This window comes from Aspergillus ibericus (genome assembly GCF_003184845.1).
Source record: "Aspergillus ibericus CBS 121593 unplaced genomic scaffold BO80scaffold_40, whole genome shotgun sequence".
Classification (NCBI taxonomy): Eukaryota; Fungi; Ascomycota; class Eurotiomycetes; order Eurotiales; family Aspergillaceae; genus Aspergillus; species Aspergillus ibericus.
In genome coordinates, this window is record NW_020292138.1 from 1 (window position 1) to 24,010 (window position 24,010).

Genomic DNA, 24,010 nt, shown 5'->3' on the forward strand with positions numbered 1-24,010 from the left:
AATGTGGAGGGATCTCGAGGAGAAAAGGGAATCGGGAGGGAGATGAAGGAGGAGTAAAGACTAAAGTCGCGCCGTGGTCCAGGGGGGGGGGGGGGGAGGGAAGATAGTGTGCAGGTGGGAAAAGACTAAGGAGGGGGGGACAAGGAAGGCGTGCGCTGACCTTTCCAGGGGGTGAACCAAAGGAACCAAAGAGCGAGTAATGAGTGGATAGACAAAGAGGATAATCGTTGGTAGGGAATAATAATACCACGACTAATAAAAATAATCAACCTCATCAGGGGGGCCCACCGGCAACAGGCTCAACCGCTGAAAGACATCGGCGGGTGTTAGTGCGCGCTGTTAGGATTTAGCGTTGGAAATTAGCTTGTTACAGTATTTGTACGCAATACGGGCAACTCTCCTCGGGGCGTCCTATTTTTGTGACCGGAGTATAACTTTAGGAGACTCCCTCGGACAGGGGAACTTCCACTGGGAAGGGGGGATGCTACGAGATCAGTTTGGTCCCTGATCTCGATGATATCCTACCTGGACGACTGCGTATTTTCGTCGTCCTCAGGCGATGGAATCGATGGATCATGGACAGGGGCAACAGCCAAGACCTCCGCCGAGGTTGAATTAGAAAAAATCGACATCCACGGCGCAACGTGAGAACCTCTTAGCAGTGCAGCTGGAAGTGGGGTTGCGACAGGAACCGCCAGGCTCTGGAACACTGGGCCAGCCGCCAGCCTTGGGGCTGCTGGCCACGGCGGTGATTTTCCCCTTTGAAACCCTTGCTTTTTTTCCGTGTTGGGGGCTTTCCTGTTCCTGAAAGTGAGCTTGGCGTTTACCGAAATTACTCTGGGCCCGTCTGGCCAATCACCGTGGAGGTTCGGGCACCAGCCGGTGGGCATCAAACCTTCCCCCCGGTCAGGTACACCAATCAGCGCCACCTGCGCTGCCGAACCATTGCCACAATTTGGCCTACCAGGGAATGTCTCATGTCTGATCTCAATGTTGGCCTGGAATATTATTAGCAGCCAGCCAGTCACGCTTTCCGTCGTGACGGCGGGTAAATGTATTTTCAGCCAGCACCTCGTCTCGGTCAGTCTCAGTGTACTCTATTGGAGGGCCAAATCATATTGGTAGCCGGAATGTCGGCATCCTTATACTTCTGTCACTTCCCCTCAGGTTCGAGCCAGACTGGTGCCTAATCATCATTCTATGTCTATACCATGGACTATGTAACTCAGTGACACCCCGCTACAAAATACACAAATACATACATTGTGAGTCCACTTAAGTAGACAGTGCGCTTCCTGCAGAATAATAATCCAAGATTCTCCCTGCCTACGATCTGTCTATTAAGCAGTTGAACGGAGCAGTTTCCACCGGCTAGAGCCCGTTGCGGAGCATGCAGCCGTTAATCTCAGCTTGCAGACCCTGGACATCTCGTCATACATGTCGTCATTTCCCATGCAAATGCCTGTCAAATTAAATGTCTTTCTTCGCCATCGCCTAAGATGTGTGGTTGGCAGCACATCACTGGCTACCAACTGACCGCTACGTGTGATGCCTATTGACCTGACACACCAATCAGAGGGATAGCGCTACTCGGGACACTGGACGTATCATGCGCTGGGCAGTGCTCTTCCCCTCACTCATCATCTCTAGGTACTTTGAGATCTGAAAATTGGCTTTCTACCCACCGGGTACATACGCAGGTACTGAGTACACTTGGTCCAAACGGATATCTTCATGCAACGTGGCAAGGAACCCCGGTCAAGCGCGCTGCCAGGTGTCAACGTTCCACTAGCTGATTGGTATATCCAATACGCTTGATACATCTTCAAAGATGTGTTCGGTGTGAGCAGAGCCTTGCTATCGGTTAGCACAGCCCGAATACCTATCTATCGAGAGCAGCCTTACCGGGATTATCTTGATCACGGGTCTGGCGTAGATTAACCTGCAGATCCATCATGATGTATGTTGGGTGCGTTTCAGACTGATCATTTGGCCCTCAGTGTTGTTTCGATGCCATCCAGTCCTTGCAGCAATGCTGTCAGCCTGTGCTACAGCCTTCCTTCAGCCCTCTATCAGTATCTCCGAGGCGCTTAGCATAGCCGGTCGTGATCCACCTGTCGCAGGTGATTTGTTTGTCATTGGACTGGACCCCATGTTTCATCACCATTGCTGACGAGAGTTCTTGACCAAATCCTGGTGCGAATGTCTGTGGTCGGATATCAGCAACACAATTCATATTGTTGTCTGCTGTTGTATAAGTCATACCTGGCCAAGACCGTCATTTAACTAGCGGCATGGTTGTCGAGCCTGATTGGTCTGGCGACTCCCTTCGGCGCAGGTACCTCAGGCACCGGGCAGTCGGTGAATTATCAATACTAATGAAGAATGAACACGAGCCCGCCGTCTGCCCGACTTTCAGCCCCTCTGCCCCCCGGGCCAATTCTCATCCTGGTCATTGCGCCCACCACCAGCGTGAGGACCCTTTGACATACCTAGATTACTTTGGACCCCTGACTGAGACTGACCGGTGTAATGGACCTAGGAGGCTAGAAGGCCAGTGGTAACCATACGGTATGGACCCGCCATGCTTATCGCCGACCGCAAGACTGCGAGTCGACCAGCTGCATCTCGTCGGATGGCCCAAAGCTTGGCAACTGGAGACTCCAACCCCAAGCGGCCAAGACTGACTCATTAGTTCTGGTCTCCGCGATGCCTCGACAGGACAAGCGCACTGCTGCTGGTTGCGTGCGCGGCTTTTATCCGCCGTTTACGTATGTTTACGCATCCCACGGCTTTGGAAAGAGACGATCGGAAATCTTGATCTCAGCCAATCTGATGGTCCCTTCTCCGCATTCTGATGTGTACGGAGTGGGAGCCGACCGCTCGATTGATTAGGTGGAGAGGATGGTGCGTTCTGCAAGGTCAACAACCATCGATAACAGAATTACTTGGGGGCCTATAGTGGGACCCGACGACGCTTTGAACATGAGTCTGCCAGTCTGGTGCCATTGCCCAACGGATACGGAGTATACTGACGAGTGACGACCGCTCGCGATTTATTTCCACGTATCCCGTGTCTCCTCCCGCCGACTAATAGTCTCTCCGACTGGCCTCATTAACATTTGACTATTGAATTCTTAAGCAAACTAACCCCCCAACACATCAGCTATTGACGTGTACCTGGCGACGCGCTTCGGATGCACTATTGATTCTCAAGGACAATTATCTTCCGATTAGTCAGTGCAGAGGGTGCTCCGTACCATGGGGAAGTAAAGCGCCCAACTGTTTCAGGCACCGTGGTCTATCCTATCACCGTTCAGCTGTACCTGAGCCATTCCGTTATCCGGTCTCCCTCCGCTGTTCCACTAGTTCTTATCCGTCGGAGACAGCTGCATGCTGTTCGGCCCCATACGCCGGACTGAAGGAGACGTGCTGCATCTAGTCTCGGTCAGGAGCAGTGTTGGTTTGGATGTTTACCTCACTGTTGTCTACCCCTATCCCGGAATAGGGGCTAAGACTTTGACGGATGATCCGGTCTAGTGATGGTGCTCCACTATGTTAGACAATCTGCGAGCTTGTTCGTTATCTTTACATGTTCTACTGACATGAAGCCGGAACTGAATATTCGGCAGCCTCTGCAGACGGATAAATTCTTCAGATCAGTTGCATCGCGTCATCGACCAACAATGGTTCTCGTGCTGGCCACCGACCAGGTCAAGTTGGAGTTGATCTCCATCTTTGTTACGAGTAATTGCCGCATGAGACAACTGGTATAAAACCTGCATCCTTTGATCTGGCCTTGATGATTGCCTTGGCGCCTGGAAATCTAGGCCTTCATGCTCTCAGCCAAGCGACGTGAACAAAGGCTCAGTACAAAGCCGTTACACATCAGATTCTGGAACCTTGGCGGCCCACGACATCGGGTCCATGGGACATGCAAGGATTCTTCAACAGCCACCTATGGGACTGACCGTGAGAATTAGGTTTGCCATGCTGCCAGCCATAATCCGGTACTGGTCGGAGGCAATTTCTGAAGACATCTGTTGCCAAAACCAAAGGACTTGCACGATCACCAAGACAACAAGCAGACGAAATGATATCCTGCCGATCAGGTGATAGAGGAAGACTCCCTCGCCTGGCCTGTGCAGATCGAAGGGTATGCAATTTGCAGGTCATTATTTCATCGATGCAAAAAGCAACGCTGCCTTGGAAGTTGCCAAGAACGAGTCAGATGTGGCAAGCCAGCCTCCCGTCAGCGAGGGCCTGCAGAACGTGGTATGAAGGTACATGCGAGGGCTGGAAGCCTGGAAAGTAAGTTCACGGATCAAGTGGTGGCAACGGCAAGGGATACCGGGATTCATACACGAGCCTTCCAGGCACCGGAGACTGGTATAAGCAGCTCGTGCTGTCCACTTCCACGGTTCCGTATGGAACTATTGATGCGATGCGATGCTTCAGCCTCTGCCCAACCTTATACCGCGAGTACTGCTTCACTACCCGTAGCACCACCACGACTAGATGTAGATCTCAATTCTGTAAATCAACATACCTCAGTAAAACACTATGTTCACTGAATAATGACTAATCCACCAAAAATCAGACAGCCCAAAATTGAACCTCCTATATCCATATCCACCGTCACATGACTGACAGATCTGACTAATCCCGCCAAGCCGGCAAAATGCCCCCACCGCCTTCCCATGAATTTTTTTTTAGTGATAGAATTATCGCAGCATTCAAGCCATCGGAATCACCACCAACCCACCGCAATCGCAAAAATGGTGTCCTCCACGGCGCTAACAACCAAGGTGACCTCGGGGTCTCCCTACCAGCTCGACAAGAGCCAAGTGCGTGCCCCCCCCCACCTGCATCCCAACCCTCAATGCCCATGCAACCATCCCACTGACCGATAAGTTCTAGGTCTCTCGTGCCTCCTCCGCCCTCCTCCGGCACATCAAGACCAAACAAGAGGAGAAGGAAAAGACATCGACCAAGAAGACGCTTATCGGCGACAACGACTCCGATGACGAAGACACCCCGCTGCACAACGAGGCCGTGTGGCTCGTCCTGACGACCAAGAAGCACGTCGTCGACAAGAACCGTCTCAAGCCGGGCAAAATCCCCATCCCTCATTCCCTCAACGCCTCTCCCTCCCTCAGCATCTGTCTCATCACCGCGGACCCTCAACGCTCCGTCAAGAACATCGTCGCCGACCCTTCCTTCCCCCAACATCTCACCTCCCGTATCGATAAGGTCATCGGATTCTCGAAATTGAAGGATCGGTATAAGAGCTTCGAGAGCCGCAGACAATTGCTCTCGGAACATGATGTCTTCTTGGCGGATGATCGCATTATCATGCGCTTGGTGAACACTCTCGGAAAGATCTTCTACAAGTCCAGCAAGCGGCCGATTCCCGTGCGCATTGCCGAGATTGAAAAGGTCGATGGGAAGAAGGTCAAGAAGGACCCTAAGTCCAAGAACAAGGATGATGATAGTGCGTTTGCGACTCCTGCTATTGTCGCCAAGGAGATCGAGAAGGCGCTGAACTGTGCCCCCGTTCATTTGGCCCCCGCCACGACGGCGGCCATCCGTGTCGGTTCCTCCAAGTTCACCGCCGAGCAGCTGGCCGAGAACGTCGATGCCGTGGTTAAGGGTCTGACGGAGAAGTACATCACGAAGGGATGGCGGAATATCAAGGCGGTTCATATCAAGGGCGCCAACACGATGGCCATGCCGATTTGGTTGGCCAGTGAGCTGTGGGTGGAGGATGCGGACGTGGTGGAGGAGGATGCCGAAGAGGCCAAGGCCATCGAGGGCAGCAAGAAGCGCAAGCAGAGCGGCAACGACGAGGAGAAGCTGATCGAGGCGGCGCCGAAGAAGACCAAGAAGGTCAAGCCCGCCGCGGATGACGAGGAAGCCTTGTCGCTGGCCGCAAGGAAAGAAAAGCTGCAGAAGCAAAAGGCTGAGGCGTTGGAAGATGGGGAGGCTGCCCCAGCTAAGGCTGTCGGAGCGGGCAAGAAGAAGAGAAAGTCGACTTCATAATCGCATTGCCTCGGGTGTTGATGTTTCCTTCTGGTTGTATTCTCAATAGCAATGGGTGTCTTTTTTTTTTCCCTCCGGCGGCGTGGTCGTTTCTTTCTTGTTCATAATCAGGGTATACCCTTGGACGAATAAAAGTTACTGAGTATGATCCAATTATCAGTATACCGGCCGATCAGAAGTTTTCAATGCCCCATCCATCTTAACATCGGAAATATATATATGAAAATTAAAAGACTCGATATGACGAAAACATCCACCTTATCAACTCAACGACCTGCACATATTAGACTAAAGAATTGGAAATCCCCAAATAGCAGGGAACATGTACCTTCTGCCTAGGATTTCATTAAACATAATACGCAGTCTAATTCACTGTCCTCACATATGGAAATATCCTAGAGTGGACATATGAGATGGATGTTGATGTGATCCTTAGTATGTAATAGCCTTTATGTCAAGTACAATATCTAGGGGAAATGAAACCCGGGGATGATGCAACTAGGGTTTATCATTTCTGGATTAAGATATAGACATTTAGTACTTTGATATTAACATCCAGCAAAGAAGTACAGCTCGTTCATTTCCATCGCATTCATAAACATATCAGATATCCTCCACAACACGCCAATCCATATCCTGAGATACTCAAGATCCGACAATGCAATACCGACCCTAACACCTCCAAGTTCAACTCAAGCACTGAATCACACCTCCTTCACCCTCTCCCCTCCGTCTCCATCTCCATGATCATCCTCCTCCCCCTCTCCCTCACCAACCATCTTCCCACTCTGATCCTTCAGATTCACAACCGCCACATGAAAATCAATAACCAACACCCTCCCCACCTCCTCACACCAGAGCAAATTCCCCGAATGCAAATCCCGATGCCTCACCCCCAACTCCTCAATCTCCCTCACCGACCTCTCCACCTCCCTCCCTAACCCCCCCTCCCCAAACATCTCCCCCTCCCTCCCCAAACACCTCAAACTCTCCCCACCCCACCCCATAACCAACATATGCCTGATCGCCCCAACCCCATGCAAAAAGTACGTATGCGCGAGATTGACCTCCCCGAGGAAGACCGGCACCGCGGAGCCCTGGACGGGACGGAGGATGTTGTAGATTTTGCTTTCGCGGGAGATTTCGGGCCATAAGGAGGTGGTGCTGCCTTTGCCGATGAAGGTGTAGCCGTATGTTGTGAGGGTGAGTTTGAAGGGCGCGCTGTGGGCGCCGTTTGTGCCCAGGGGTGTGCAGTTGTGGGTTAGGGTTGTGTTGAGTTGGTGGTTGAGGAGGTGGAGGAGGTGGGGGGTTGTTATGGGGTGGTGGTTCTTGGAGGATGGGCGTTGGTGCATGGGGGTGTTGGGGCAGTTGGGGTCTAGGGGGAGGGAGTGTTGGAGGCCCAGGAGGCAGCGTTGTGTGCAGAAGGGGGTGTCGTGGGGTTGGTAGATGAGGTTGGGGGTGGTTTTGCTGGGTTGCTTGGAGGTGGTTTGGCTGGCGGATTGGGGGTCGATTTCGGGATGTTTGGCTGTATCTGATGGCAAGTCAGGGCGCAGTTGTGTTGGGAGTCGTTGACCCTTGCCCTTGGAAGAGGATGGATGCTCAGTACTGGTAGGGCTGGTGCTGGTATCGGCACTTGTAGCCTTGACTGGACCAGATGGTGTCTGAAGTTCACGAGAACTATCGGTATTGTCCATTGCTTGCTTTTGCTGTTTCTGCTTTGGCAGCTTCTCTCCTCGCACATCGAGGAATCTATCCGGTGAACTGTTACCAGCCATGGCCTCGTCATGAACAGAAGGGATAAATAATGTGGGTGACTGGGCAGCCCAAGACACAAAGCCATAGACTTTATAGCAACCGCTAGGCAGCTTCATTCAGCACGTGCATCTGAGCAGGGGTTTCACTGAGCTTGATATCAAGCGAGGTTTCGTGAATAATGTGGCGCTATACGACCTGGTATAGATAGGATATCTCCGCCTCAGCGTATAGCATGCATGATATGGTGATTAGGGAATGCACCAGGCATCCGTGTCTGGATGAGCTGCGCCTCATCTCTACACCTAGATGAATCTCTGTCATGGTGCATGTTGTAGAGCTGTTACATTCGATCCTGTTGAGTGATTCATCTTGATCTCTGTTTAGAGATAGTTCATGTGAAAGCACTGAGACGGATGTCCTCGTGTCTTTATAGTTGGCTTTCCATTGCTGGGTCTGGCTTTACCACTGCATCTGAAGTCTGAGGATTGGATTTATAAGTGACGGAGAGTAGACATGGTAGATTCCGAGAACCTCTGTTATCCACAACAAAGAACCTGTATTCAATGTGAGCAAGCATCCATGAGTGAAGCCGAGCATGTGAAGATATACTACCTTCCCCTAAACCCAGCATCCACCCTCCATCCACTCCATCGATCCAATCTCTCCCATTCACGATATCCAATCATGCCATGACATCAGCCTTCCCACGCATCAAGCAATAATATAACCGACAAACCCGTGCACTGGCACATCCGGCAAGACAGCAGCGGCACCGAGGCAGCGATCAGCCGAAGACTCCGACGGCTCGGCGCCGCAAGCTTGGCGGAACCCGACGATAACCTTCTTCTCTCCGCCTCCACCTTTGACTCCCCTCACACTTCTCTCCAGTCTCAACCACCACCACCATACGCGCAAACATCATGCTTCTCCCCCAAGCACGATTCTCCGCCTTGCGCGCCCTGCGCGCCGCCCGCACCACCCCCTCCATCACCGCCTCAACCTCCGCGCTCGCCCGCCTGCTCTCCACCCTCGCCGTCCTCGAACAGCGCGACGGCAAGCTCCAGTCCTCTTCTCTGTCCGCTATCGCTGCAGCTCAGAAGCTCGGTGGGCCCGTGACGGCTTTTGTGGCGGGTGCTGGTGTCAAGGGGACTTCTGCTGCCGAGGCGGCGCAGATTAAGGGCTTGGAGAAGGTGATTGCGGTGGAGAATGAGGCTTATGAGAAGGTATCTATCCCTCCCATTCAGCCGGACTACAAGCTACACAAGCAAGACAAGCAGAGAAGAAGGTAGAATTATACGCTAATAGATATAACCGGTGTAGGGCCTCCCCGAGAACTACGCCCCTCTCCTCGTCGAAAACATCCAGAAAGGCGAATACACGCACATCGTAGCCGGCCACTCGGCGTTCGGAAAGAGTCTGTTGCCTCGTGTCGCGGCATTGTTGGATGTTCAGCAGGTTTCGGATATCACGGGCATTGAGAGCGAGGATAGTATGTCCCCCACCCCTCTGCCTTTTGGGTTTTCTCCGGTGTCGGAGCACGCCCCTCCTTCTACCACGTTTAGGTATATGGGCATGGGTAGTTAACAAGAACAGCCTTCGTCCGCCCCATCTACGCCGGCAACGCCATCCTAACCGTGCAATCGACCGACGCCATCAAAGTCCTCACCGTGCGGGGCACATCCTTCCAAGGCGTCGAGACGACCGGCGGCAGCGCCTCCATCGAAGAAGGCAGCGACCCCAACGCCCCCCTGCAAACCGAATGGGTTTCGGAGGAACTAGCCAAATCGGAGCGTCCGGATCTGGGGACCGCGTCGCGGGTCGTGAGTGGTGGACGGGGTCTCAAGAACAAGGAGGAGTTCGAGCGTCTGATTGTTCCGTTGGCGGATACGTTGGGTGCGGCGGTGGGCGCGTCTCGCGCGGCCGTGGACTCCGGGTTCGTGGATAACAGTCTGCAGGTCGGACAGACGGGCAAGAATGTCGCACCGCAGTTGTATCTCTGTGCGGGTATCTCCGGCGCCATTCAGCATTTGGCTGGTATGAAGGATAGTAAGGTGATTGCGGCGATTAACAAGGATCCTGATGCGCCGATCTTCCAGGTTGCGGATGTGGGGTTGGTGGGGGATTTGTTTGAGGCCGTGCCGGAGTTGACGGAGAAGTTGAAGCAGTAGATGGGATGTATTATCATGTGATTGTGTTTGGCTGGATAGATAATGCCATGTTTGTTCAGTACTCTTTGCTAACTGATTCCGGATATCACTAACTTATGTATCTATACATTACCATCATACAATCATTACCCTGCCTGCATGCCCCCAAGCATCACAGCTACAACTCCGCCAACAACTCCCCCAACGAAATCGGCTTACGCACCGCATTCGAAAACCCATCATGATACGTCACCCAGACGCGTCTCCCCGCCTTGAGTGACTCATTCTGCGCCGCCATCTCCGGCGACTCGCCATTGTCACCCGGCTGCGGCGTCGGCTCCTTGATGATGCGACCAAAGAAGTCACGCTTCACGTTCGGTCCATCCCGGGACGTCTTTTTAGATGCATCGGGTAGCCCGTCTGCGGTCTTCTGGGCTGACTTCTTGCTGCTGTGCTTGGTGGAGTGGATGGGTTCGGAGTGTTTGCGGATGTTCTCCTTGCGGTATTCTTGGTCGAGGACTTGGCGGACGGCGTAGCGGACTGGGGCGGTGGAGGTGGTGTTGGTTTTGGTTTTCGAGAAGGTGATTAGGGTGTCCAGGGGTCTGTGCAGCGGGATTAGTACTTGAGTTATGTAGGGTGAAGGGTGGGGGCATACGGTTCCATGCGATATGCCCAGCCGTTGTGAGCTCCGGCATTCTCGATGCGGACCTTTTCGAAGCGTACGCCTAGGCCGGCCATTACTCGGACTGCCGATTGGACGAGGGCCCGTTCGCTTTCTTTGCGCACGCTGGCCACGCTTCGCTGCTCGCCGCTGCCGCGTACTACGACTGGCTTCACGTCCGGGGATAGCATTCGGATGAGGTTCGGGATGAGGTCGATGACGAGTGAGTCGGTGGACCGGAAAAGTCGGGATAATGGGGCTGTGAAGGCGGACTGGAATTCCGTGAGAATGGCTCGGTTCTGCTTTTGCGCTTCGTAGGCCGCAAAGTCCGCTCTGGGGCCTGAGAATGGATGCTCCTCTTCTTCGTCGTCCACTTCCTGAGCCTTGGCTTTGCCTCGCGCCGAGGCGAAGAGGTGGTGGAATGCTACGACCGACTGGCTGAGATAGGCACTGAGCTCCCAGTCTTGCGCGGTGTAGACCTTGGACGACATGGTGTCGTGAAAGTGAAGCCACTCGTAAGCTGCGTTGGGTTTCGAGAGGAATGTGTCGTCTTGAAAGGTCTGTAGCGGATACGAGGCAAAGCACTCGGCCACGCAGCGGTCGTGCTCGCCGCTGGCGTCGACCATCTCTCGCAGTCTGTCGATGGCATGGCGTTTCCGGAGATCCGCAACGCCTACAGGTACTTTGTCATCAGAGTTGGCAAAAGGATCGCGGAAGGAATCAACGCCAACAGGTGCATCAGCAAACCCGGCTCCCTCGGTGAAGACTCGCTCCACGAGATCGCGCACACCGCCACGGTTTAAGCCTTTAAAGAAGGAACTGCCGCCTGTGTTGGCGCTGAGGACCTTTTGCTCCAGCCAGCTTCGTGTCAGCCGCAGCGTTGAGGGACACTCGTTCCGGAGTTTGTGTGCCACCCATTCTGCCGCAACAAGGACACTGCGAATGTCACCCTCGGCTGTTCCGCTGCTCTTGACGCCACCTTGCTTTCTGCGAGCAAGGCCCCAGGATGCTTCGCAGAGACGTCGCACGCCGTCATTGTCAGATGGGATGCCTTCGACGGTGAAAATTCGCTTCATGCGCGAGACGACATTCTCCAGCGGTGCTTGACGGACATGGATGATCTCCGCAACCGATGATGCCCGGAGTGGTCGTAGACTGGGATGGTATACATCATTGCAGACCATGATCAGCGGACGCAGGAATCGAAAGTTGTCGCCCTTTTTCTTCTTGCCCTTTTGCTCAGAGGAGGCAGTCGAATTCTTCTGGTCGAGCAGGACGAGATCGATCAAGGCCTTCATGAAACCGCCTTCTCCGCTGCCTCCAGATCCGCTGGTGACTCCGTCCACTTCATCGACAACAACACACACTGGGCGACCGGCCTTGCGCACCTTTTCCTCACCCACCTCAACGTTCATGCCTTTGACGTTCTCTGTGGCAAGAGCATCCCGGATCCTACCCTTCACCACATCCTTGCTTCGGTCATCACTCGCATTGATTTCCAGAACCTCGTAGCCAGCCTGGCGAGCACAGACATGCGCTACTGTAGTCTTTCCAAGACCGGGCGGGCCGCATAGGAGCAAAACTTTCCGATGCGTTCGCTCCTCATCCTCCTGGCCATTAACTGGCTTCTTCGGCTTCGACCTAGCGAGATTCGGGAAAACAATCGGTTCCCAGGCTTTCAACCAGCGCAGAACAGATCGATGCGTGCGCTCATCACCGATCAACTCGGTGAATTTGCGTGCGCGGTACTTTTCGGTCCACATGGCCGCTGCCATCTTGGCCTTTCTGTTGTCGATCGGAGCTTCGATGGACGGCTGCACCGGAGGAGGTCGTGTGGCGGGCTGTGTTTCGGTCTCTTTGGTAGCTTCATCGAGGAGCCTGTGGATGTCGATACCGTAGTAACTCTTTTGTGCTCTTCCGGGGGCAGTCACAGAGCGACCGGCAACGAGTCTTTCGTAGGAAACTCGGGTGGCGGCCTTCTTCAAAGGAACATAGCGCGTCTTGCCCGAGCAGGTCTTGATCTGGATCGACCGAAACGGTCCGCGAGAGGGCATAAACGGGACTATCGTGGTTGGGACCGGCGTAGGGTCGAGATATGGCTCGGAAGCCTTTGGAGTCAAGTCTGGCTCCGTCTGAGATGGTCTGGGAATTTCAGGCAGATCAACAGGCGCGCGTTGGATGATTTCTTCCTGAACCTGAAAGTCGCTCCGCAGTTGTGCATCCTCGAAGGCATTCCATTCATCATCGTCTGCCTCATCTAAAAACCCACCCATAATCTTCTGCCGTTTTGGTTCTGTTTGCGATGGTCCATTCCCCCCTTGTGCTTTGTCGAAAGCATCCCATGCATCATCATCCTCATCCGGTTCATCCATAAAACCACCCACCATCTTCTGCCTGGACTCCATCCGCACCGGCCCACTCCCCTGTGCATCCTCGAACGCATCCCACTCATCCTCACCCGGCTCATCCACGAACCCCCCCATCATCTTCACCCTCTTGGTCTCAATCTCAGCCTCAGCCCCACTTCCCTCCTCATTCTTCCTCTTCAGCACCTCCCCCTCCGACCCCACAGATTCCACAATGGCCATCCTCCCAACCGGCGGCGAAGAAGGCCACAACAAACCCACACTCGAGCCCCTATCCCTAGTACCCTTCTTCGTAGACAAATCCGTCCTCGATATTTGTCTCGATCTCGTCGGCGTATCTGACCAAATCAGCCGACGATCCCCACGCCACCAGAACACTGTATAATACCAGGCCTTATATCCTCGTCACTCCGAAACACATCCGAGAGATTCCACGCCCGGTGCTGAATGACCACTTTCTTGCGGATGTTGTCGGCGCGTTGGTGGTGTAGGGCTTCAATGTCGGAGGAGTAGGTCTCTGAGGGGGGAATGTCGCACTCGGAGTGGAGGTGGAGGGCTGGGTCGAGGGCTGGGTCGGAGTCGAAGAAGGTGAAGGAGGGGGGGATGGATGGGGGGGATGTTGGTGGGAGCATTTATTGGGGGTAGTAAGTGGGCATTTTTTTCTGTTTTGGAGGAGAGGGTAATTGTATTGGTTAGATGGGTTTGGAGGGTGATTGATGGTTGATGATAGATTGATGGGATGCGACGCGTGAGGGACGCGCCGTGGACGCGCTAGTCCGGATTTGGATTTTATTGGTCCGGGTACTGTATAGATAGCATGTGGTTCGGAGTATTTCATACCTTATTCTCTACAATAAAAGATGAAGAAAAGTATTCGATTAAGTATATCACATTAAAAAATGAAATCCTTCACTATTACCAACAGTCCACCAAGCATCTTTTATCCCAACGCCAAACCCAAGCAAAACCGAGCGAAGAACAGATACCACTGCAAAGCACGCGCATAATGTCGTTATAGTCCAATCCACCCACTCCTCCCCATAGAATATCTTGTATGTCCGCACCAAACTGGGCGCTTATTTCAAAGACAAATAAGTAGCAAGAGTAGTGTAGTTGGTAGACGGGTTGAGCGGCTTCTTTTTGGCGGGCTTAGGCGAGACGGGCTTAGTCTCGGCTGGTTTAGTGGTCTCGTCGTTGGAGTCTTTGCGGGAGAGCCACTTTTTGCTCGAGGAGGTGAGGTTTTTGATTGTTGAGGCGGTGGAGGAGACGCTGTGTGTGGAGGAGGCATCGGAGAGGGTGGCGGTCGATGTGGAGGATTTGATTGAGGGAGACATGATGTTTTTGGTTGGTTTTGAGGTTTTTGGGAGAAGATGGGGTTTGTTGATATTGGTGATGTGGTTTGGTGGTAGTGGTTTGTATAGTCACCGGAGTAGGGGTAAAATTCAAGCAAGGCAGATGATAAATAACAGTCAAGTATTTGAAGGTTTCTAAGTAGCTGATGTCTGTCTGTATGTACACCACACAATCCGACGAGGATCATGCCCTTTATATACTCCATCCCAAAGAGTCATTCATCATCTACTCCGTCAGGATTTACTCCGAGCCCACGGAATAAAACCCTTCCCAAGCCAGGACCCACCTTCCATCAATGAATAAGGCTTAGCGGTCTGACAGCATCAGATGCTTGATTTAGACTTTACTGCGAATCCGTCAGATCATTGCGCCGCGAGGCCCACTCGTGTTTTTGGTGGCCCGCATACCAAGGAGCGAAGGGCGTGAATGAATGTCAACACGAGACGCTAACGCAGTGCGGTGTCCGCAATCGGTGTCCTCAAAGGTGAGTCAGGAGAGAAGATGGAAGTTAATAGTATCGGCCTGCTTTATTGATGACGACACTTTGCGTGTAGTGTGTTTGGTTGTGGTGGCTGATGCCTGGGATACGATGGCCGGAGTTGCAGCGGGGTACTAAAACGGTATGGTCGTGCCGGCTTGGAAGTGGAAAAAGGGTTAGACGCGACAAAATTGTTGGGCCGCGGTGACTCAGTGCCTGAGGCTGTAGCCTCGTCGCACAGATCATTGACCAGTCGAGTCTGACACATGCTCGGCCAGGCAGTGGTCGTTCTGGCTAAATTGTAGTCTAGAATCATGGTCCAGGAATATGGCGACTGACTGTCGGCCAGAATTCGGGTATTCCGAGTCCGAGGCCAGCGTCGTCTATTCCGACGCTAATCCTCCAGTCCGAACCAATCAGGTTCACCGGAAGTGCTATAGAAGTTGCTACAAACTACTACATTATTCAGCTTCATTTATTTCTGCCTTGATCTTGATATTGGGTCGGATGACAAATTCCTTTCTCTAGGCTTCAACTTTGGGGTTATTGAAGGAATTATTCAACTGCAACAGTCATTAGCCTGTTGCCTAGATAGCAGGAATGTCATGTGTTGGATGTCGTGAGAATATCCAAACATGGATCTGGACTAATCATGCCGCATCCACCAGGGATTAATAATATATCTCCCAGTTGATATACCTAGGTGGTCAAGCTGAAGGTACTAAGGGCAGTATAAGTCATCAAATTGCTCTTCGGAGTACTCTACTCCCCATACTAGGCAATAGCCATGTCATTTGATCCAGTCTCGTCCAGGCAAGCGCTGAATTAACCACCCAGAAGCCAAAGATACCCTCAATCCCATAGCCCGACCAAAAGATAGACAAGGAGTCTATATTCACAGATGCAGTGCGTGCTCGGGGCCACACAGACTCTGCCTTCGCAGAATATCTCGGCGGGGCATGACAGCGCTAAGCCCGTCTCGGACAAATTATACGCCCGTAAGACCCATACGCTGGTTAACTCGATGTATAGCACTCTTACCCACACGATCCGGGTTGAAAGGGGAGAAAGACATCATCTCGCTTTGGTTCAAACTGGTGATATTATACGCCTGTATTGAGATGTTTCCGATCAACCGAGATGGATTGTCTGGCTATTCGCGCCAGGATACTTAAGCGCTCTCCTGGCCCTTTCAAAGTCGAGTTCTAACTTCTCTCTTTTGTGCAAGAAACAATGGCACGCGCTGTATGGACACAACTTCTTTCAGACGCCTCTATCCGGAGGTCGTCGCAGACTCTGGCTGTTATTGCTGGCAATGCCTATCTATATGGCGGCGAGCTGCAGCCCCGCGAACCGGTGAACTCCACGGTGTATCGCATAGCTGTCGACCGTGGTGAGCACTGCAGCTAGTTGGACTAGAAGAAGTGCTAACACCTGCAGAATTTGTGACAGACAGCCGGATATCCCCTATGACCACCTCCGACGCTCCCCAGCCCCGAGTCGGAGCTGCATCTACCGTCATCAACGGAAAAGTCTACGTGTTTTCAGGCCGTGGCGGAACAGCCATGACCCCGATAGAAGAATCAGGCTCCTTTTGGGTCCTTGACCCAGCTGCCAGTGCCTGGTCTCAGGTCGCCCCTGCCGATCCCCCGTCCCCGTACCCCGTCGGACGCAGCTACCATGCTCTCGCCAACAACGGCAAAGATACAATCTTCCTCCATGCCGGCTGTCCCGAGAAAGGTCGATTGTGCGACCTGTGGGCGTTCAATATCGTGACTCGCCAGTGGCAGGAACTGGCTCCCGCCCCGAAGCCAGAAAGAGGCGGTACGTCGATTGCCTTTGCCGAGGGCAAGGTCTTCCGGATGAATGGATTCGATGGCAATAAAGAACAAGGCGGAGCGTTGGATGTATTCGACCCGGAAAGGAACGCTTGGGATACTATCACGTATCCGGCGGATGGTATCTCAGGGCCAAGTGCACGCAGTGTGAGCTGCCTGCTGTCGCTGCACATTTCGGGGAAGCCATGTCTGGTCACCATGTTCGGGGAACATGATCCGAGTAGTCTGGGACACCAAGGGGCAGGTAAGATGCTTGCAGATGCGTGGATTTTCGAAATAGAGAGTCATAAGTGGGCGAAGATCGAGGTGGATAACGAGAGTAGGCCTCAAGGACGCGGTTGGTTTGATGCGGATGTGATTCCGAGTGCGTCACAGCCTAGCATTGCCGTCCATGGTGGACTAGCCGAGTCGAATGATCGTCTAGGCGATGTGTGGCGGCTTGATTTTTGAAGTACATACACCAGCGGTTGATCATCCTGCCTGATTTTGCGTTTTGGACCTCTTGCGTAGCCAAATCCCGACAAGAGCAATCTCGACACGGAGTGCAAGACAGCAATTATTGCCGAACCATGTCAGCGGAGTCCTTACGGAAGTAGAACCTTCTCAATAAAATACTGGCTACCCTTGTATCCACATACCACCAGGTTGACTGGATGATCGATATCCAACAGCCTCAGTTTCGATATGTTTTCCGCAACTGCCGGTAAAGCAAAGGTTACTGCCCGGCCTTCTCCCCAGTAGGCTGCAATATGGGCTATGATACGCTTGACGAGATGCGTCGGGTAGTGGGAGTGCTCGTAACCTTTCCCATCCTGTTCAAGTTGCGGCCACAGGACATCCAAGATGTAGTGAAAGAGCTCGTCTGATCGCCAGGCAAGCACAAGTTGGAGCAGGACCTCTGCCAGACTGAACGTGTATACATCCGATGTCTTTGACATACTGAAACTCAATTGACCGGCAATCTGACATATGTTATGCGCCATGTTGGCAATAGCACTGTGCGATGTAGAAGCTGCATTGGCTTCCTCGAATGTCATTTCACAAAGCATGTAATACAAGCCGTTCATGGCGTCTCGATGGGTTGGAAACCTTTGACACCACGATGGAGGGTCGATTGACAGTTGATCCTTGTTGACTCTGGACCGCCACACCTTCAGTCGCTCTTTTTGAACATCCAACAAGCCCAGTAAGTGTGAGCCTCGCACACAGCCTTCCCGGGCCTCTGCATACTCATTCGGTACACATTGTCTTCCGAGCATCTTGTTCATAATCTCATAGGTGAGACTGCCAACCTCACTCGACAGCTCAGACATCTGGCAGCTACCTGCTACACAGCGAAAAACCACCAGTTTTGTCCTAATCTCCAGCGTCTTGATGAGGATATCGTAGATAAGGTCATCCGAATTCATTCCCAGAACACAGCGAAGATATAAATGCTCAGAGACATCTGGAAGGGGACTCGGTCCAATGGTACTAGCCCCAGCTCCTTCAAGAAGCAGCGCAGGTGGCTTTGCCGGTCGGTGAGAAGTGCATAGACGGTACCACATTTGCAATGATCCAGCTCCGTCTGCCGAGTTTGTTAAGCTTTCTCGATTGTGCAAAACGAAGCGCACGGACTCCTCGACCGCCAGTCGAAAGCTCAGATGATCTGTCGATGCATGGTGGTAATAGGCGAGGAGAACATGCGCAGCAAGGAATGCAGGTGCTTGACGTTGGACCTCGTCTGGTTTGGCATTGTGAAGATATTCGAGCGCCAGGTTGTGATACTTTCGGGCATAATTGTGGTGTACCATATTCACGAACGGGCTGAAGACAGATCGTCGACTATCACCGACCAGAGTGCGGTTCTGGACTCGGGCATTTAGCATTGAAAGATTAGATGCTGAAATGCAGAGAGCCGCGAACCGTAGACAAGGAGATTGGAGGAATCTGTCTGCGACTTGAGGAGACACTGCAGGCAGCAGATGACACACATGCTCACGGAAATGATTGAGGTAGCTGAACTCAAGAGTGTCCCCAGAACTAAGCGTGGCTGGTATCGTTGCATTTGAAATATCGCCGAAGTGGTTACTTATGCATAGCCTGTCGGTAGATGGATCTGATCGGGATGCAGCATGTGCACTGTAGTTGCGGAAGCTAAAGTTGACCCCATAGCTGCATTCCAGGGACAATCTGGCGCAGGCTCGGCAGCCGGGTTTTGCCTCATCGCACTGGAGGGTTAGCAGATGCCCACTCAGCCGGGGAAGTACTGACTCGCTTGCCTCTTCTACGGCATGGCCTGCATCCTGAATGGCTACGGCGGATTTTGGGCGGGTTCACACTTTTCTTTGAAGCCTGCATCGGCATTATGACTGATAGCAGTGATGGATGGAGGGGAAGGGAGGTAGAAGCCGTTCAAAGTTACGCCCGGCAGGTACCGTAATTTAACAGACCGCTATAGTGTGACTGCCTGGCCATTGCTGCATCCATCCGGTTCCCGAACATCTCCAACCTTGTCGTCTCTATCTGGGCACAATCTCGAAAAGCAGAGTTGAGTGGACTTTGGTAAGCAATGGCAATAGCCAGGGGATCTACTCAGTCATCTATGGCCGGGCAGAAGAAGATAGATTCAGAATCCGACTGTACGGCGGAGTCAGATGCGAAGACATTAGCTTCTGAATGGCAAGCATTTCACCCCAAAAAAGTCACCAGACTGACTGACATAAGTAATATACCGTATATGCAGAGAACGTCAGCTATCCTCAGATCTGGCTGATCCATTTCAGCAATTCCACTATATAAGAATGTCTGTTCACTACGACCTGGAGGCACCTCACAGCATTTGACTAGCCCACTCTCCAAGTCCAGATACAACCATCGTCATGATCGGCTGGATCGGCAAGCTCAATTATCCTCCGTACGCGCAGGATGAGATATTCAGCGTTGTATTCGCCAATAATATGAACCCTGGCCAAGGAGTAGCCGTCATTCACCAATGGACCAAGGACGCGTCTGGCAAGTCGAAGAGCAATTCCTTTGCTCAGGGCACCGTGAGCAAGTCGGTCATATCGGGCCCAATGGAGAGAGAACTTGAGATTCTCTATAACGAGAGGGAAACCACCTATTATTGGTATGTCGGTGTCTCTTGCTCGATGGCTGGACTAATGCGATGGGCTTGACCAGGTATAAGGGAAAGCAGTCGGGCGGAAAACTGATCCTATCGATGTTTAACAAGCATGGGGTGGAGGTTGCGAAGAATATTGAGCTTGTGGCAGTTTATTATTGATAATGGCTGGTATTACCATCAAGCCAGTGTGACGCCGTTGCGGATTCCTGGAGCCTGTCATGGTTCTTTAGGAGATCTGATTATGCTTATTGTTGCTTTCTGCGCGCAGCTGTCAGACAGTCATTGAAATGAACACAAGTCCAGTTTTTTGAGTCTCATAAATTAGTTAGATGCAAAGTGAAATCGTAGGACCAGATAGACCAATAGGAGGCAACCTATGGGAACTTCACCCTCAGCCTGCGAGTGGATTTGATGTGTCACTTCTCAAAGCGGGTGTTGACGAGACTGATGCGACCATCAAAGCTACCGAATGTTCGCTAATTGCCACTTACACTATTTTTTAGAAGCTAACTTGTTATTATAAGCTTGGCTGTCCATCTTAAAACTTTACATTACCCACCCTCAACCATCAACATGAGGATGGACCATGATGATGTTGCTTGGGATCGATGTGATGAGGTACTCGAAGAGTTCAAGGCAAAGGCCTCAACTCCTGATGTTCTACGGGCAGTTACCGAGTTCATGAAAAGCCATCGACCCAATACGAAAGCGACTGACCGCGCCCGAATTGCAGGCATGGGAGCATTCAACTTGTGTTTCCGGATGGAATTCGAGGACGGCTTTGCCTCTCTGCTACGCTTTCCTTGCCATGGACATGTCGCTTTTCCAGAAGAAAAGGTCCGAAACGAAGTCGCGGTAATGTCTTACCTCAAGACACATACCAAGATTCCTGTTCCTAGTGTCATCAGTTACGGCATGAAAGAAGGCGAGAGCCCTGGCAGTCTGGGGCCTTTTATCTTGATGGAGTACATTGCAAACGCTTCTAATCTCACAACACAATTACGAGCTCCAGGCTATCAAAGAAGCGATCGTCCGTTCCTGGATCCTAATATCGAGGAGTCCAAGCTCGAGTTCTTCTACGGCCAAATAGCCGATATCCTCTTGGAGCTCTCCAAGCCCTCCTTTGAGCGAATCGGTTCCATGGCAATTGATACGTGGGCTACCGATAGCAGACCGTTGACAATGAACATGAATGAGCTAGTCCAATTGGGAAACTTTCCTCCTACAATGCTCCCACAATCGTCATTTGCAACCGCTTCATCTTATTACAAGAGTCTGGCCAAGACCGAGATTCTGCACTTACAAACTCAACAGAATGATGCCATTGACTCTAAAGAAGACTGCTGTTCAAAGTATATCGCAAGGAAACTTGTGTGTGGCTTGGCAGAAGAGTCCCGACTCCTTGATATCAGTAATGACACTGGTCCATTCAAGCTCTTCTGCGACGATCTTCGTCCGTCCAATATCTTGCTCGACGACAATATGCAAATTACTGCTGTCATTGATTGGGAATTCACTTACGCCGCCCCCCGCGAGTATACTTTCTCCCCACCTTGGTGGCTATTATTGTAAATGCCCGAGGAATGGCCACAGGGTATGCTGGATTGGAAAGAGAAATACCAACCCCGGCTTGAAACATTCCTTCGAGTGCTCAAAGATCGTGAGGATAGCGCCGTAGCAAGTGGCAATTTGGTGGAAGACCAGCGGCTCTCAGGAAAGATGTGGCAGAGTTGGATTAATGGAGACTTTTGGGTCCATTATGGCTTACGAAAGAGCTGGGCTTTTGATGTCGTTTGGCCGATGATGGATGCGAGGTTCTTTGGTGGGGATACGTCTCTTGAGGACCGTGATAAACTGTTGTGTCCAAAGAGGTTGGACTTCCTGAGTGCTGAAGACAAGGGGGCAATGGAGCCTTTTGCTCAGGAAAAGTTGAAGCAGATGAAGCTGCGAAAGTTGGATACTTGGGATGATATTTAAAGTGCTTGTCTCTTGCTTGGAGGTAAGACTTGGGGCTTCCTCTGTGGTTTATTATATTACAGCTTTCTCTCATAGTAACAAGATGTATAGACCTGGCTCAGAAATTGTTCTCATATCATGGGATTCCTTTTGAATATAGCCTCATGCATTAGACCGATGATGCTACAATGCCTACCATAAAATAGTGCTACCTCTATCAGAAGAGCTTGACTCCATGCTCAGTTACTTAAATGAAACATTACTGGCCCTCAAATCTCCTCCAGGAGGTTTCGGTAGGCCTCTTCAACCCGGGCCACCTCCTCCATCGCTATCTTCCATGCCCTCTCAGCCTCCCTGAGTTCCTCCAGGGCCTCCTCCTTCTTGATTTCGAGGGCCTGACATTCATCCTCGAGGATGAATATCTTGTCCCTCAGCTCCCGCCGCTTTTTTTCATTGGCGTCCTCCTCCTCCGGGGTCTACGTACGTTATCATCAGCATGAGTCGTAATAGTGATGACAACAAGATGGAAATGGTATGTACATACTTCTTCATCGGACTCCGGCCCGGCTATCTGCTGTTGCTGTTGCTGGTGCTGGGGCTGCTGCTGCTCTTCCTGCTTAAAGTGTCAGTTGGTTTCAAAAGCCAGTATTCTGCAAAGGTTGATATTATGGGATGGTGATTGTATATCGTCCTGTATACTCCGATGAACATTATTGTCGTCTATTGAAACTGAGGGGATGGGTGATATAGGGTATTGGGAGGATACTCACTTCATGATCGGCTAGAAAGGCTTAGTTAGTGTGGGTTGACAGGCGTGAAGTGAGTTGGGTTCTTGGGGTGGCACTTACAAGGCATGTCTGTGGATGTAGGGGTGGATGTAGATGTAGGTGTAGATGTGGATTTCGACGTGGATGTGGACATGGATGTGGATGGGATGGGGATGAGGATGATGTTGGTGACAGTGAGTATGTGTCCAGGAGCTAACCGTTTGACCATAGAACAAACAGGAATCCTGAGGCTTCTTTCATCTCATTCAGTACAAGCAGCCCATAACCTGACTCTCGCTTTTCATGTTAACGCTCTTCATGTGGGAACTTCATCCATCACTTGCCACTAGCACCTGCGAATCAACACCTTGATGACTAGGTACGAGGTTATCCAGGCCTTCATAGCCTCTGATGTGACACTTCATTCAGGATTCCACTGCATTTGCGTTGCCCTGCCTCTTATTCAAGCCATGATTGTTGGTTTTGTGAGTGACTGGCTGCTGAGAGGTAGAGTGACACTATGCTCACCTCTCTGTGTTGACTCAGCCTTCTGTGGATGTCGAGGATTCGCTGGCAGTCAGCATTCAATCGCCTTTCTTCTGATCCATCTAACTATTTCTTTAGCAGTATAAAACCTCAATCATCGACCTATATCATCATATAAGCGTCAAATTTGTATTGGGAGTCTGCTACAGTGCCACTTGCGATTCCAGGCTTCAAAACATCTCAATGCCACCAAAGATGGGTCAAGATATGCTACAGACACTTTGCAATGTAGATTGAATCGAAATGGTTGACGATCAATCTTCTGGGATTGCCTAGAATATTCAGGTTCTACAAAATATAGCTACCTAAGACGAGTCAAGGTAAGTGTCAAGTACATATGGGATGGATTGCAATGGCTGACGATGGAATCCGTCTTCCAGAAACCGTCAACACAAAGGGCGATGCTGTTGCATCTCCATTTCCATCTGCGAGACAGCAGATGTCTGCATACACTCTATCTGTGATCCTCTCAGTCGGTGTGCTCTCGTATTGCATGGCTGTGGGTGCTTTCCCCAAGAACCGGCCCATCATGACATTTGGAAACGACTGCCGTGCCTCTTTTCACATACGGGCGCGGATGCCTTTCTCTCAAAGACATGCTTTGGTGCCTCTGAGAATGGTTCGGTATATGGTCGACTTTCTCATCATCACCGTCCTCACAACTACCACCACCAAAAGCAATAACCGCAATCGCTGTCCGTCTGCTCTCTCAGGGAGTTGCTGAGAAAGCAACTAGAGGTATGAACACCCCTTCCCTCTGGACAGTGATGTAGGTTGAGATTCTTTCTACCTGGCGTTGGTCTGTCACGACCATCCCAACAACAAGAAGAACAAAAACACGTTCCGCGGACAGGCAGTTGCTATGCATTAAAGAAATGGCAAATCCACTACTATATTGGCCGGTATTAACAAGCATCCTGATTAGTTATTGTTGCCTCGTTGCATGATGTTCGTTATGTTGCGGCCGTCGCTAGGCTTTGTAGCCCACTGTGCGG

General features: G+C 51.6%; 10 protein-coding genes across 10 annotated transcripts; 5 read left to right on the top strand and 5 right to left on the bottom strand.

Annotated features, from left to right (window-relative positions):
• Nucleotides 1-4,730: 4,730 nt before the first annotated feature.
• BO80DRAFT_504348 (uncharacterized protein) lies at nt 4,731-6,270 on the top strand. Its single transcript, XM_025724419.1, has 2 exons — nt 4,731-4,847; nt 4,921-6,270. Exons 1-2 carry the CDS (start codon nt 4,779-4,781, stop codon nt 6,040-6,042), a joined length of 1,191 nt encoding a protein of 396 aa, XP_025572200.1. The 5' UTR covers nt 4,731-4,778; the 3' UTR covers nt 6,043-6,270.
• Nucleotides 6,271-6,857: 587 nt separating this feature from the next.
• BO80DRAFT_314628 (uncharacterized protein) lies at nt 6,858-7,484 on the bottom strand (the record flags this gene model as incomplete). The annotated part of the gene is made up of 1 exon (XM_025715062.1): nt 6,858-7,484. A coding segment is annotated over one exon (627 nt), but the record flags the coding sequence as incomplete, so codon positions are not given.
• Nucleotides 7,485-8,698: 1,214 nt separating this feature from the next.
• Nucleotides 8,699-10,092, top strand: BO80DRAFT_467341 (electron transfer flavoprotein subunit alpha/FixB family protein). Its single transcript, XM_025722845.1, has 3 exons — nt 8,699-9,020; nt 9,118-9,286; nt 9,391-10,092. Exons 1-3 carry the CDS (start codon nt 8,718-8,720, stop codon nt 9,963-9,965), a joined length of 1,047 nt encoding a protein of 348 aa, XP_025572202.1. The 5' UTR covers nt 8,699-8,717; the 3' UTR covers nt 9,966-10,092.
• On the bottom strand, nt 10,003-13,676 carry BO80DRAFT_427745 (putative sister chromatid cohesion factor (Chl12)). The gene is made up of 2 exons (XM_025720095.1): nt 10,600-13,676; nt 10,003-10,546 (listed from the first exon to the last, which is right to left on the bottom strand). The coding sequence occupies exons 1-2, from the start codon at nt 13,191-13,193 to the stop codon at nt 10,123-10,125; spliced, it is 3,018 nt and encodes a 1,005-aa protein (XP_025572203.1). The 5' UTR covers nt 13,194-13,676; the 3' UTR covers nt 10,003-10,122.
• Nucleotides 13,677-13,794: 118 nt separating this feature from the next.
• On the bottom strand, nt 13,795-14,338 carry BO80DRAFT_427746 (uncharacterized protein; the record flags this gene model as incomplete). Its single annotated transcript, XM_025720096.1, has 1 exon — nt 13,795-14,338. A coding segment is annotated over exon 1 (253 nt), but the record flags the coding sequence as incomplete, so codon positions are not given.
• A 1,291-nt stretch (nt 14,339-15,629) lies between these two features.
• Nucleotides 15,630-17,157, top strand: BO80DRAFT_178568 (Kelch repeat protein). Its single transcript, XM_025713999.1, has 3 exons — nt 15,630-15,828; nt 16,031-16,195; nt 16,243-17,157. The coding sequence occupies exons 2-3, from the start codon at nt 16,036-16,038 to the stop codon at nt 17,088-17,090; spliced, it is 1,008 nt and encodes a 335-aa protein (XP_025572205.1). The 5' UTR covers nt 15,630-15,828; nt 16,031-16,035; the 3' UTR covers nt 17,091-17,157.
• A 67-nt stretch (nt 17,158-17,224) lies between these two features.
• BO80DRAFT_362765 (Zn(II)2Cys6 transcription factor domain-containing protein) lies at nt 17,225-18,986 on the bottom strand (the record flags this gene model as incomplete). Its single annotated transcript, XM_025716072.1, has 2 exons — nt 17,225-18,850; nt 18,894-18,986. The coding sequence occupies 2 exons, from the start codon at nt 18,984-18,986 to the stop codon at nt 17,225-17,227; spliced, it is 1,719 nt and encodes a 572-aa protein (XP_025572206.1).
• Nucleotides 18,987-19,246: 260 nt separating this feature from the next.
• BO80DRAFT_427750 (uncharacterized protein) lies at nt 19,247-20,045 on the top strand. Its single transcript, XM_025720097.1, has 2 exons — nt 19,247-19,749; nt 19,803-20,045. Exons 1-2 carry the CDS (start codon nt 19,502-19,504, stop codon nt 19,903-19,905), a joined length of 351 nt encoding a protein of 116 aa, XP_025572207.1. The 5' UTR covers nt 19,247-19,501; the 3' UTR covers nt 19,906-20,045.
• Nucleotides 20,046-20,319: 274 nt separating this feature from the next.
• Nucleotides 20,320-21,757, top strand: BO80DRAFT_481338 (phosphotransferase enzyme family protein; the record flags this gene model as incomplete). The annotated part of the gene is made up of 3 exons (XM_025723375.1): nt 20,320-20,601; nt 20,632-21,243; nt 21,328-21,757. The coding sequence occupies 3 exons, from the start codon at nt 20,320-20,322 to the stop codon at nt 21,721-21,723; spliced, it is 1,290 nt and encodes a 429-aa protein (XP_025572208.1). The 3' UTR covers nt 21,724-21,757.
• Nucleotides 21,758-21,971: 214 nt separating this feature from the next.
• BO80DRAFT_437346 (uncharacterized protein) lies at nt 21,972-22,623 on the bottom strand (the record flags this gene model as incomplete). Its single annotated transcript, XM_025721000.1, has 4 exons — nt 21,972-22,178; nt 22,247-22,315; nt 22,473-22,483; nt 22,551-22,623. The coding sequence occupies 4 exons, from the start codon at nt 22,621-22,623 to the stop codon at nt 21,972-21,974; spliced, it is 360 nt and encodes a 119-aa protein (XP_025572209.1).
• Between the last annotated feature and the right edge of the window lie 1,387 nt (nt 22,624-24,010).